At 47.9% G+C, this 13,644-nt stretch overlaps 1 protein-coding gene across 1 annotated transcript in view; it reads right to left on the bottom strand.

Moving 5' to 3' along the window:
• The window catches only part of GUCY1A2 (guanylate cyclase 1 soluble subunit alpha 2), a 311,442-nt gene extending 301,724 nt beyond the window's left edge, over positions 1-9,718 (bottom strand). The window contains exon 1 of the mRNA XM_079787360.1: positions 8,993-9,718. Within this exon, the coding sequence (XP_079643486.1) occupies positions 8,993-9,292 (300 nt within the window). The 5' untranslated portion in view covers positions 9,293-9,718. The remainder of the gene's footprint in view (positions 1-8,992) is intronic.
• Positions 9,719-13,644: the final 3,926 nt, after the last annotated feature.

Genomic DNA, 13,644 nt, shown 5'->3' with positions numbered 1-13,644 from the left:
ACCATGACACCCCAAACACCTCTGCCACACCACCAACACGATTATTTTGAACACAAAGGACACAACCACAGGATGTAGCTCCAAGTCACCACTTTTATTCTGCCCCTATTAATACAAAAATTCACCTGGATATAGTCACCTCAAAGGAGTTGCGTCCAGGATCATTCTTTCTAAAAGAATCAGTCTGCAGAGCTCACTGCAGACTGGAATCTAGATCAGTGATCCTGAAGGTGTGGAATCCAGTCCTTGAGGCACAGCTGTGGGGTCCTAGCTATCAGGTGGGGTTTTGTTTAAAATATAAAGTCCAAGTCCCTCCTTTTCCCCATCCCCAGAGCTATCAAACCAGACCTGCTAAGGGACCCAGGAATCTGATTCTAACCATTTTCTTCAGGTGTTTTTATGTTCCCTGAAGTTTGATAACCACTACTTAAATGAAGAACTGTTTAATAAGTCTCAAATCCAACCTGTATTAGGAAGTGATTTTCTCACTGTTGTTTTCATAAGAATGTTCACTCTTTCTCAACTCCCCACCACAACCCCACAAATCTCCAGCCTTCTGAGATATTTGCAGTTCCTCTACTTCCTAAATCACTCTAAGCGGGACTTTGCAATGTTATGAGGTGCTCTGAGCTTACAGCACATAATGCTAGATCTTCAGATTCTGTCCTGAAGTGAGTTTTGAGGAGCAAGACTGTCATTCCATTTCCAAGCAATGCATTTTTGGCAACAGTAGCCCACTTGCTGACAAACATTTCCCTCTCATTTGAGAGAGAATTGTGCAGACACTATAAGCAGACTGGAGACTGAAGGAGACTGAAGGAATCATTTCATGTACCTAACTTCTTAAAATACAAATGGGCCACCTAACGAAAACCAGGAGGAGGATACTACCCCTTCTGCTTGTTAGCACAGCTGCATTCTGAAGGTTTGCTTTAAATGGCAGGTGTAAGAACATTCAAACAGGTTGGCATACTTGAATGTATCTCTCATAGAGTGGATATTAAATCTAAATATATTGCCTGATAGAACCAAATAGAGCACACAAAAAAATCCTATATAATAAAAGGCTAATATGCAAATTGTCCCTCGACCAGGAGTTCGACCAGCAGGCAGGTCGGCCAACCGCCCATGTCCCCTCTCCCTGGCCAGGCTGGCCGGACCCAACTCTAATATATATATTCTGTATATATACACTGAGTGGCCAGATTATTATGCATTCAGAGATCATAATAATCTGGCCACTCAGTGTATGTCCGCACTACAGTTCTTTCCCTCAGAAGGGGGAGTTTAGAGACCACGGCTGCAGCTGCAAGTGGCTGGGGAATCTTGGGGCTGGGAATAGTCGCTCAGAATTTCTGGCCATCAGTTTCCTCATTTATAAAACGAAGGGGGCGAATCCATGATTCTCGACCCTGGCAGCCTATTCGAATCAACTGGGGAGCTTTTGTTTTTACTTATTTACTTTAACTGGGGAGCTTCTAAAATCAATCGGTGCCTGGGCCCCACCTCAGGTCAATTGAACCTGAATCTCTGTGGGTGGGTCCCCAAGTTTGTCAAGATCCCGGCTGATATGGATGCACAGACAGGACCAAGAACACTGAACTAGCCCCTCGGGAGGCCCAATGCAAGAAGCCACGCCACCTGGCACGGTGGAAAGACTAGGGCTTCCGCCCTAACCGGTTTGGCTCAGTGGATAGAGCGTCGGCCTGCAGACTGAAGAGTCCCGGGTTCGATTCCATTCAAGGGCATGTACCTTGGTTGCAGGCACATCCCCAGTAGGAGGAGTGCATGAGGCAGCTGATCAATGTTTCTCTCTCATTGATGTTTCTAACTCTCTATCCCTCTCCCTTCCTCTCTGTAAAAAATCAATTAAAAAAAAAAAAAAAAAAAGACTAGAGCTTCCGAGCCAAGAGGCTGTGGGTTCCAATCCCAGCTCTGCTCTTTCCCATACACCAGCATCCTCCTCCGGCAAATGAGGAGAAGGTTCAGTGAAGTCCAAGGTCACACAGCTGGGCAGTGGCTTTGTGGAGGTTTGAATCCAGCTCTGCCCGCAGGTCCTGGACAGGGAGAGGAGGAGGTGTGGTCAGGCAGGTCCTTGGACGGCCTGAGCCTGGGTGGGGCAGGTGCTGGGTGCCTTCTCACCTAGCACGTGCCCAGACACCTCTGCCACCCGCTGTGTCCCAAGCCCTGGGCAGAGGCAGGCCAGTGTGGACATGCCAGTCAGCCGGTATGTGACTGGTGTTGGCCTCGGCTGCAAGACCATACTGGAGGAAGGCTGATGCCTACGTAAGCCACAAGCAGACCTTGTTTTAAACACCCGCCCCATCACTCATGTGCCATGTGGTCTTGGCAGGTCACACACCTCTTTGAAACACTACAAAATGGATGCATAGCACAGCTTTCACGGGAGTGCCCACCCCTTCTCTCTTCCTCGAGGCCTCAATCCAAATGTCACCTCCTCAGATAGGCCTTCCCAAGCCGCTGTCTCTAAGGAGGTTCCCCTTTCTACTTATCCCGTCATTGTACCCACAGTATCTCCTTCATTCTATTTGTCAGAATTTAGAATTCTTTTTTAAAAATAATTTTTTATTGATTTCAGAGAGGAAGGGGAAGGGAGAGATAGAAACATCAATGATGAGAGAGAATCATTGATCGGCTGCCTCCTGCACGCCCCACACTGGGATCAAGCCCGCAACCCGGGAATGTGCCCTTGGCTGGAATCGAGCTGTGATCTCTTGGTTCATGGATCGATGCTCAACCATCGAGCCATATCAGTCAGGCAGAATTTATTCTATATAATAAAGAGGTAATATGCAAATTGACCATCATGCCCTCACACAAGATGGCTGCCCACATATGGCCACAAGATGGCCGGCAGGGGAGGGCAGTTGTGGGTGATCAGGCCAGCAGGGGAGGGCAGTTGAGGGCCATCGGGCCAGCAGGGGAGCAGTTAGGCGTCAATTGGGCTGGCATGGGAATGGTTAGGGGATGATCAGGCTGGCAGGCAGAAGTGGTTAGGGGCAATCAGGCAGGCAGGCAGGTAAATGGTTGGGAGCCAGCATTCCCAGATTGTAAGAGGGATGTCTGACTGCTGGTTTGGGCCGGGGCCTAAACTGGCAGTTGGACATCCCCCGAGGGGTCCCAGATTGGAAAGGGTGCAGGCTGGGCTGAGGGACACCCCCGCCCCAGTGCATGAATTTCATGCACCGGGTCTCTAGTCACACATAAAAGAAAAAATGTAATTAAGATGAGTCAACAAAAACATACATTCATCTATTCTAAGCATTTTATTGACTATCCATTAGGTACTATTCTAAATTATCTATATATATATATAAGCCTAATATGCAAATTGTCCCCTTGGGAGTTCAACGGCTTGCTATGACGGGCGCTGACCACCAGGGGGCAGCGCGGAACGAAGGATGGCCCCGGCCGGCAGCTAGGGGAGGGAGGACCCGGCCGCTAGCTGGAAGGCCCCAATAGGCCCTGATCGCCAGCCAGGCCTAGGGACCCTACCCAGGCACAAATTTCATGCACCAGGCCTCTAGTATGACATAACCATCAACAGTGTTGAGGTTAGAGTCGGGACTTAAAAATAGGAACTTTAAAGTTTGAGCTACATCACTGGCTCATGTAACAAGCAAGGGCCTACAAAGAAAACCTAGTCACCAGAAAGGCCTTGCAAATATTTTCCCTGCCTATGCACTTCACTTTCTTTTTCTTTCTAGAGGTATGTGAAGTTCCAAAAGGCATCATTCTACCTTCTCCCTAGCTCATGGGTGAAGAATGAATACATATGGAAATAATGCATTTATTTTACTATCATATTCAATAAAATATGTATTTTTTAAATTTGACCTTAAGTTCCATATGACAGAAACAACAGGACAAAGCAAAGGTGAATGAAAAGAGCAATGATGATACTGAGGGGAAAAGACATAATAGCACTCGAACACACTTCCCACACAGCTCAGAGTCCTTCAAGGTAGATCAATTATGAACTAACTAATAATCGTGGATGTTATGTTCCCATTGTCAAAATGTACCTTTAAAATGAAGATCCAACAATTGAGCTGGTAGCCAAACAAGACTAGATCACTGTACACAAAACATAAATGCCATTAGCTGGGTAATTACTGCATCTTATTGCCTAAACCTTTGAACACGTGTACAAATTAGTTTGAATGCAATGGATGGAGAACATTTGACATTCTCAGGCAAATGAAATAATCAACTTCTCTTTCACCTATTTTTTTTTCTAATTTAAAAATAATTTGTTGTGAAATAACCTACATTCTACTAAATATGTATGTCTTTGTACGTATTCTTAAAAACTTGTAAAAGTGGTTTTCATATTGTCACAAAGCACTCCGCAGTTTGACAGAAATGTTCAAATCTGCAATGATTACATACACATAGGAGTCATAGCCAGGGAGCCAAACGGGACTCCAGTTCTAATTTTGTAATGGATTGACGGGGCAATGCCAACAAAATAAACTCCTTCTTGTTACGTTTTGTTCTTTCTTAGGTACATGACATCAGTTAACCTACGAACTCTTTCAAATATTACTAGCAAGTAAATTATTGAGAGAGAAGACATTTTTAGATCATTTGGAGGCATTCAAATTTGGTTGAAAGTAATGGATCTCGGCCCAAAACTGTCACGTATTGAGTTCGAGGAGTTTTAAAAGAACGTTGCTCCTCGTTCACAACAAATCTACAAGATTGTTATTATTCCTATTTCACAAAATAGGAAACCAAGGCTCTAAGAAGATAAGAGTTGGTTTTCGCAGGGGCTCACGTTTAGAAAGGGGCTGGGCAGGGAGTTATTCAAACCCCTGACAAACTCTGAGCCTTGTTCTTTCACCTCTGCCACTTTCATGCTCCAGGATCAGGGATGCAGTAGGGAAAGCAACAAATGGTCATTAAATTCTGATTTCATATTACAGTGTCCATTTTTTACAAACGTGAGAACACTAAACTACTGGAATGCATTTTCTCTAACTTTCCAATTGTGACGAATCTGTTACTCAAACTTTGTGAGCTAAATTGAGCACAGATTTTAAAACTTCAATTAAGATAAAAGTTATCAAACATCCCACCTCACAAATATATTTCATATATTTTTCATTATTTACATGCTAGTTACACCCACACTCTCAAGGCTTTTTTAAGTTTACACATGTCAGAAAGCTAATAGTGTTCAATATCAGGCTAAATATGTATTTTATGTCCTTTCACTTTTTCATAGGCTCGTATCAATATAATACTTTTCCAAAAATAGTGAAACCATTTTTCCTTTTTTGCTACTTGAACCGACTTCCCTTCAGTTTTCTCTTTGCTCGCTGTTCTCTCATTTCCTCGGACTATTCTCTATGTCAGTAGCTTTCCTCCCCTTCGTTGCCATCCTTCCAGCCCTGTCACTTTTCTTCCTGCCATTCTGCCCTGTAGCTTCTGAAGTCTTCAAAGCCACCTGCCATGTTGTAACAGCCAGTCGTCCTCCGACAAGAGAACTAGGGAAGCCTCGCCCTCCAGCTGGTCTCAATATGGTCACTGACAAGCGGACACTAGCAACCCCAAAACCGAAGTCAGAGTGACAGGGTTCTCCGCAACTCCCGTTTATAAGAATAAAACCGAAATAAATGGGTTACGAAATCCACCCGTGACGTATAACCCCCAGCTGTTTCTCCACATGTGTTCCCAAGTAAATTACCTCAAGATAAATAACAGAGCAAGTGATGTATGCACCTGCAGTCGGGACTTTAGGGTTGTGTTTATGGTTATGGCTGCACCCCACAGATTCACAGTAAACAAAACTACCCAAGGTGGATGATAAATACACCTTACCCTGGACGTCCCCAGGACAACTGGAGTTCTTGTGACTTCCCTCAATGCAGTTTCATTAAAATACAGGCTTCAATTAAAGAAGTCGCATGAGGTCAAAGGCTGGGAATTTTTTTTTTCTCCTGGCTATTGTGTTGCCCGTGCTTTGCACAATACTTGCCACACAGTAGGTCCTCCAATATCGCTTAATAACTGGGTGGAATAAATGTGGCTCTGATGCTCCTACTTAAGAAAGTAATCTACTTCCCTCAAAAATTTAAAACTCATAATGTGTGCTTATTTTTCTTTTATATGTCATTATGGCAGTTTATCAAAAGCTTGGTAATATATTATATGTCTCTGTATAATCCCAGAATAAGGGGGGACCCTAAGTATAATACCTTACAAATGAGAAGGATCCTGGAGTTAAAATGATATGGACGGCGCTATAAAAATGTTTCGTTGTCCAAGGCACAAGGAATGAAAATCAGGTCTCCCAAATTCCAAAATTTTTATAAATTTCATCAATCCAATTTACTTTTATTCTTAAACTGGTATAATGTGCTATAATCTTTAAATCCAACATCAATGTATATAAAAATGACTTTCAAAATATCAAAAACCAGACTTTGAATATCCCATTGATCAAACAACTAGTTTCATTACTTGACAATATGCTAGTATTTATTAAAATCACTCCATTTTCCTACTTGCAAATTATTATGAATGAGTAATAAGTCTCCAGTGGACAGCATTCCATGATGAAGCCACTAAGGAGAAGAGAGCTTCCATAGAAAACACAGTTTTTCCTGAAGTATATTGTGACAAATGCAAGACAGCTCATAACAATCAAAACAACCAGAAATAAAAGGCAGGACATAAACTGTCTCCTCAAGTATTTTCGAAGAAGTTTAGAATCCTCACAATGCAGGGGAATGAATCTACTAGAACTTTTTGAAGCAATGTTCTAGCTCACCAAATAACAGAAAACAGGGTGGGGGGTTGGCAACCACAGAAGCAAGTTACTGCTTTAAAATATAACCTCTGTTTTATTCGTGTGACTAAGTCTGTTGGCAACATGGTCAGCCAATGGGATTTATTTATACAGAAACTATGATGTTGAAAATGTTTACGCTATGTTCACCAGTATGGTCTCAGCTTTCAAAATGGAGAAGATTTACAGCATGGCAAGTACATATAGCTGTTGCATTTATTAGATCACCACAATAATTTTCAATTTTCTTATCCTAAAACCCATTACTAGGGTGCATTCTTTTTATCCAGCAAAAAGCCAGTGTCGTTCAAATTTTTACTTATAAAGGTAAAAATTTCCTCCCCCTTGTTCCGGTAGTAACCACCTGGGTTCTGTTTCTTTTATCTACTCCTCATGCAGGTTAAATTAGCATTACCAGGGACACCACCATTGCTTTTTTACATATTTGTAAATTCTGATTCTTACGTAAAAAGAAAACTCCAAGATTATTTTTTTAAAAAACTCCCCCAAAATGAATCATTGTCTTTAGTAAAATCATCGTATTCAGATATGGATCTGTTGTACTAAAGATTTAGTATATTGCATAAATGTTGCTGTAGATATTTACACAAACCTACGGATGCACAAGATTACTGGGCTCCTTTAATAAAGACTTAGGTTCAACAACATCAAATAGTTCCTAAAATTACACTTTCTGGGAGATTTCTTTGCAGTAAAGAGCAGCAAGCAGCAGCCAACCCATTTTGAGTTTTGTTTCCTATGTTATCAATTATGACTGAGTAACATGGGAGAGGTGACGGAAGGTAAACTGAAGGCAAAACATACAAGAAAAGGAAGATAACCGAAGAGGAGTGTCACGGTTCAAAGAAAAGATCAGGCCCCATTAATGCCAGGGCCACCGGGATATTTGCAGGACGACCATCAGCTGCAAGAGGATTTTCACAAGGAGACTCAAGAGTAGCCGAACAAGATCAAAGTTCAGTTTCGTTTTGGAGACTTCAGAGAAGTAGAAGTCTCAAGGAAGAGTAGGTAACAGTGCTGTGGGGAGTGGAAGTCCTTGCACCCAAGGTCAGGGTGGGAATGAAAGGTGGACGGGGCTGGGACACGGCATCTTTTCCCCATTCTGTCTGCAACCGTGTGGATTCCTTCGAAGCAGAGGTCGCACAGGCAGAAAGACTAAAAACACAGGTCTGGCACTCCTGCAAATGGACCAAGTCAAGGGTGGCTGAAACGGCTGAGCAGGAATGGGCAGAAGTGCTCTGGAAGGATGCCTGGAACCAGGGGAGTCTGGCACACCTGGAACGGCTGATACAGTCATCCCGGAATGAGCACCAGTTCCGAGGGCTAGGAAGGCATGTGCTCACTCAACAGATCTTTACGAAGGTCTTCATATAAGGAAGGTACGAGAAAATGAGTGGAAAAGCCCTGGAGAAGTCAGGGGAAAACAGAGGGAAGGTTGGATGTACAGGTGCAAGAAATACCAGGGAGCTTTAGAAAACCAGACACCAGAGTTGCCCAGAGAAGAGAGTTGAGCTAATCACGCTCAGTGAATAAGTAAAAAAGTCTATGGGGTGGAGGGAAAGAAATTAGAGGGGGTTTGGGGGGTTCTTTTTGTTTGTTTGTTTGTTTGTTTGTTTGTTTCATCAGAAGGCAACTCAACAAGTATCTGACAGCCAGTGCCTGAAGACTGGAGAAAAGGGATGCGTCCCAGAATGCAGACAGCCTGTGGAATTCAGAGATGTCAGAGGAGGTCACGCTGAGAACAAGAGTGTGGGAAAAGGGAGAGGAAGAGTTTCCCGGAAGGGGCAGGCGCCCCTTGGGGGCAACAGAGATGAAGGGCATGGGAATGGGATCTGCGGACACGGTGCCTGGGAAAGTTTGGGAGGAAGAAAACAGGTGGGTGCGAAGGAGCCCTGGGCCGTCAGGAGGAGAGGCTGGGGTGGGTGGGCAGGCCCCGAGACCCCAGAGTAAGGTCTTACTCCTTTGGCGCGCTCTAACGCCCCTTGCCCCCGGGCCCAGGGGTCGGGGTCTCCCCCGGGGCCACAGGAACCCCAGGCCGGCGGGGTGAGGCCGGGCCGCCCCCCAGCGGTCGGGCTCTGTGCACGCCCGACTCGCCCGGCGCCAACTTTCCCGATCCCCGTCCCCTCCCGACGCCCGGCCCCGCGCCCGGCTCACCGAGGGCGCCGTCAGGCGGCTGATGCTCTCGCCCAGCGAGTCCAGGTTGACCCGCCTCCGGCGCTGCGCCCTCCTGGCCCCGGCGGCGGCGGCGGCGGCGGCGGAGGCGGCGGTGGAGGCAGCCGTGGCGGCGGCGGCGGCGGCGGCGGCCGCGCTGGCCTCGGGCTGGCCGGGCGGACTCCGGCTGCCGTTCCAGCAGAGCCTGGACAGGGGGCACTCGCCCTCCTCCTCGGGGCTGGTCTCCAGGTAGTCGGAGCCCAGGGAGCTGAAGGACTCGGACGAAATCTTCCTTCGAGACATGCTGCGAGCGGCGCTGCGGGGCCGAGGCGGCGGCCGGGACGCGGGCGGCGGCGGCGGCGGGAGCGGGACCGGCGAGCGGCGGCGTTAGGCGCGTCGGGGCCGCGGGGCGCCGCGATCGCGCTCCGCCGGGAGGGAGCCTCCGGAGCCGCGGAGCCCGCGGAGCCCGCAGCTCATGGCGGGAACTTGGGCGCCGCCGCTCGCTGGGGCCCGGGCTCGGCGGCGGCGCCGGGCTGGGCTGGGCTGGGGGGGCCGCCGCCGCCTCGGCTGCAGCTCGCGCGGCGCCGCCTCAGCGCCCGCCTCGGCGCATCGCCGTGCGCCGCGCTCCGGCTCGCGGGGAGCCCCGAGTGTGTGGCCGCGCGGCGCGGCTCGCGGGGAGGGCTGCGGCCCGTGCGTCCCGGAGGCAGAGGCTGCCACCGCCCGCGCGCCCGGCTCGCCCCCCTTCCCCGCTCCTCCCGCCTCTCTCCTTGCAGCCCGCCCCCCTCCGTCTCTCTTGATCCGCCACCCCCCAAGCCTCCCTCCGCCTGGATCACGTGTCGCCATCCTACTCATTGGGAGTCTCTGCCTCGCCTGTCGCCACGTTTGGGGAGCAACAAGGACACTCGGTGGCCGTCCTCCGTGCGCCCTCCCCGCTCCCACCGCCTGCTCCTCCGAGGAGTGCACCCTAGTTCAGATCAGACCACAGGCCCTCACCCCAAACGCCTACCCCTCGCCCGCGGAGGGGGCGGCTGGGGCGCAGGCGGGTCCGGCGGGCGCTGCGAGGAGGGGATCCTCCTAGGGAAAGCCTGAGCGCGCCAAGTGGGGGGTGACGGTCCATATTTGTCCTTTCCCGCCTTCCTTGGACTTCATTTAGGAAGTTCTGCGCCGGGGGAAAGGCCGAGCGGGCCAGCCCACCCATTTTAGAGGAGACGCTTACAAAGGAGAAGGGAAGGGGCCACGTGTTGGCGCCTATTCTGCCGAAGCAGCTCGTGGGGACAGGGTTCGCCGCCCCGGGGGCCGCGCGGCTCGGAGCGAACCCAGAGCGGGCGGCGCGGAAGGAGGACGGCGTCCGCTCGGCCGAGAGCGCGGCTGCGGAGCGTCGGCCCGCTGGGCGCGCGGGGCTCCCGGCTCCCGGCTCCCGGCTCCCGGCTCCCCGCTGGTGCTGGACAGCTCCGCGTGCCACCTGCGGCCGCGCGAGCTGCGTCCCGGGCTGGGGGACAGTTCTGCAGACTCCACCACCTAGGACCGGGCTGGCGGGAACCCGGCGAGTGACCCCATGCCCCCCTCCTCTTTGTGCCAAATACTCGATCTGTTTGCACTTGGCTGCAGTCGCTGCCCGGAAAGCTAAGGGGAGTGGGAGAAAGGCTTTCCCAGCCCAAGGAGAGAAGCGTCACAGCGCGAGCACAGCTCTTGCTGAGAGTTTGTGGTGGAGCTGCTTCATTGCAAACCAGCAGCCGCCCCAAGCACCCGGCCCCACTGCGCTGGCTTTGGCTCCAGAAAAGCCTCAGATTTGTTCTGACATGGGGGGGGGGGGGGGTGGAGGATGGGAGGGAGCGGATATGATTGTCCTGGAAGAGGGGACCTAGGCTGTGCTTCCCTCCGCAACAAATCAGATGAGCACCCTCCCCACCTTTCCCTTCCCGGGAAAGAAAAGTTCAGGACTCAGGCTTTAGCTCCCTGATGACACCAAGGCCAAAGCGTCTTTGTTTTGTTTTGTTTCCACTGGAAATCAGACACAATTATACTTTTTATCGTAAAGAACAGTCATCAATTCTTGTTTCACTGACCTTTTTTTCTGAAATACAAAGGATGGTTCTTTTGAAAAGTACACAATTCCAACTTTGGGAAAACTGTCTCAAATTCTTGCTGTGCAGTATTGATCATGGCATAAGTTGGAGTGCTTAGTTCTTGTCTTAGTAATGATGATGTAATTGTCAAGTGCTTTATAGTCATACAACTTTACAGCTTCTATTAAGGGTACTAAATAGCATTAGGCCCTTCACATTCTTTTAATAAAACTACTAATACAGCCCTAGCTGGTTTGGCTCCGTGGGTAGAGTGTTGGCCTGTGGACTGAAGGGTCCCAGGTTCAATTTCAGTCAAGGGCACATGCCCAGGTTGTGGACTCGATCCCCAATAGGGGGTGTGCAGAAGGCAGACGATCAATGATTCTCACTCATCATTGATGTTTCTATCTCTCTCTCCCTCTCCCTTCCTCTCTGAAATCAATAAAATATATATTTTTAAAAACTGCTAATACACACACACACACACACACACACACACACACACACACACTGTTCTGTGTGGTTATGGTAAATAGCCTTTACATTGAACTTAAAACCCCAACTTTTACTAATCATTCTGACTCTTGTCTCGAAGTCAAAATGACTGAGTGCTGAGTAATGAGTACAATTTGTTCCTAAAATTTGCAAGAGGCCCCCAGAGCCTTCCTGTTTACTCTGGAGGTTTATTGCCAGAACGAACTCTGAACCCACCGGACGTTTTTGCCTCGTGTGAACCAATTGAATCAAAGACTCTTTATAGAATCCAGCCACGAGAAGTGGTCCTAGAGTTTTCTGTACGAATTAGCCTGCCTTTGATCCTGATTTTCCCACTGATTTTTAGACTATAAATAAACGGAGGCCTAGCGAGAGACGGTCTATCATCTGCATTCAGGGTTGCCAGGGCCTCCTTTGCGTTTTTGTTCAGGAGCCGGGGTCAAAGGCTCTTGATAGGAAGAGCGCTGTGTTCCATATTTGAATTAACATTTTTAAAGGGAGACGATAGGAATAACCTCTTCTCCATTTTTTTTTTAAAAATGTGTAAGCCTTAGAGCTAGTAAAAGGAATCCAAACACTTTAGGAAAATGAAGTTTCTGCTGGGATGGAAGAAAAAGAAACTTGCCTATGCCTGCCCACAAGTCCATTTCTGCTCTATGTATTGTGCTTCAATAAATCCCTTAAAGCCCGGGCCCCTGTTGGGAAGGGAAGTGCAGGAATGTACTTGGTTTGCTTGTGAAGTTGGGGGGGGGGGAGCACCTGAGAACTCACTTCAGATTGATCAAGCATTGGGGAGGACTCCTTAAGAGAATAGTGTCTCCACCTTAATAATGATGGTGATGGTGAGTGTTCCCCCTTTAAACATAAAACATCGGTGGTTGTGTGTGCCTTACCTTCGCATACAGCATTGCTATTTATAAACTCTTGCCACTTACTTTGCCTTGTTTAATTTGATTTTCAGAGAAGTAGTTAAGGAAAATTCACCAGAGAAGTAGTTAAGTTTCCTTAACCAGAGAAGTCGTTAAGGAAAATTCACCTCTGTCAAATTCAAGTAAAAACTACAAGCAGTCCTCACTCCCCACATTCTTTACAACGCAGAGCTCCACACTCTTTCCTAATTTGTTTCCATCCACCTAAGTCTCCAGCAGGAAAACCTGCGACATCTGATAAGCGTCCCCTAGAGTGGAGTTCCTGCCTGATGTCATGAGACTGAGGAACGCTCCTCCTAGTCAACCTTTGCATAAACCTGGAGACTCACAGGAGCTGAACATGTGACATTAAAGCAAGTTCTTCTAAAGAAATATAATAGCTGGTGATCTCTTAACTAGGGCAAGTTTTTCTGGATCCCTAACCTAGAAATTAACACACATAACACCTACTCCTCCCCTGCAGGTTAATCCTATGTCCATGTTTCCTGGAGATCTTTCTATGCCTCCCACCTCCTCACATTCTCCATTTAAAAGAGGGCAAACATACTTTCTCAGTGAGAGATTGTGAACAAATAAGGGTAGTTATACTGTGCTTTATATTCTTGCATAATTTTGTAGGGAAAACTTAATATTACGGAAAATATCAAAATGAGAAGAATCAACTCTTGTGTTCGTGTATAAAGGGGCACAGGGAAGATATTACAACTCATCATTCGATGGTTATATTTCATCACAAAACCATCCTGAAGGGATCGGGGACTTGTTAATCAAAACAAGAGTTGGGAGGGGCAAGGAGGAAATAGAGAAAAACAATAAAGTCAATGCAACACTTGGTAGACTTTGTAGGAGAAAGATACTTGTGAATTAGTGGAGGACTGCCTTGTGCGGAGGCCACCATATCCAAGAACGCAAGAAAGAGGGAGAGCAGTCAGCATCTTTTGGTGCCTTTGCGGACAGTGCTCTCTTCCTTACCTGACTAAGTGGCCATAAGTGGCTTCTCGCTGCAGAAACCCATCCTCCTCTGAGGAGAGACCCTGTAAATCGACGCCGCCTACTGTTCCCAACCTTTTTATCTTCAGCACCATTAGCTCTCTACACACTTTTTTGAAGTTTAGGATTCTTTTTCAGGAATTAGGTGCAGATTAAATGGGAAGATTGCTGTGCC

Source organism: Cnephaeus nilssonii (genome assembly GCF_951640355.1).
Source record: "Cnephaeus nilssonii genome assembly, chromosome: 13".
In the NCBI taxonomy this organism is placed as follows: domain Eukaryota; kingdom Metazoa; phylum Chordata; class Mammalia; order Chiroptera; family Vespertilionidae; genus Cnephaeus; species Cnephaeus nilssonii.
The sequence above is the reverse complement of the archived record's forward strand: the minus strand, read 5'-3'. Positions and strand labels throughout refer to the sequence as shown.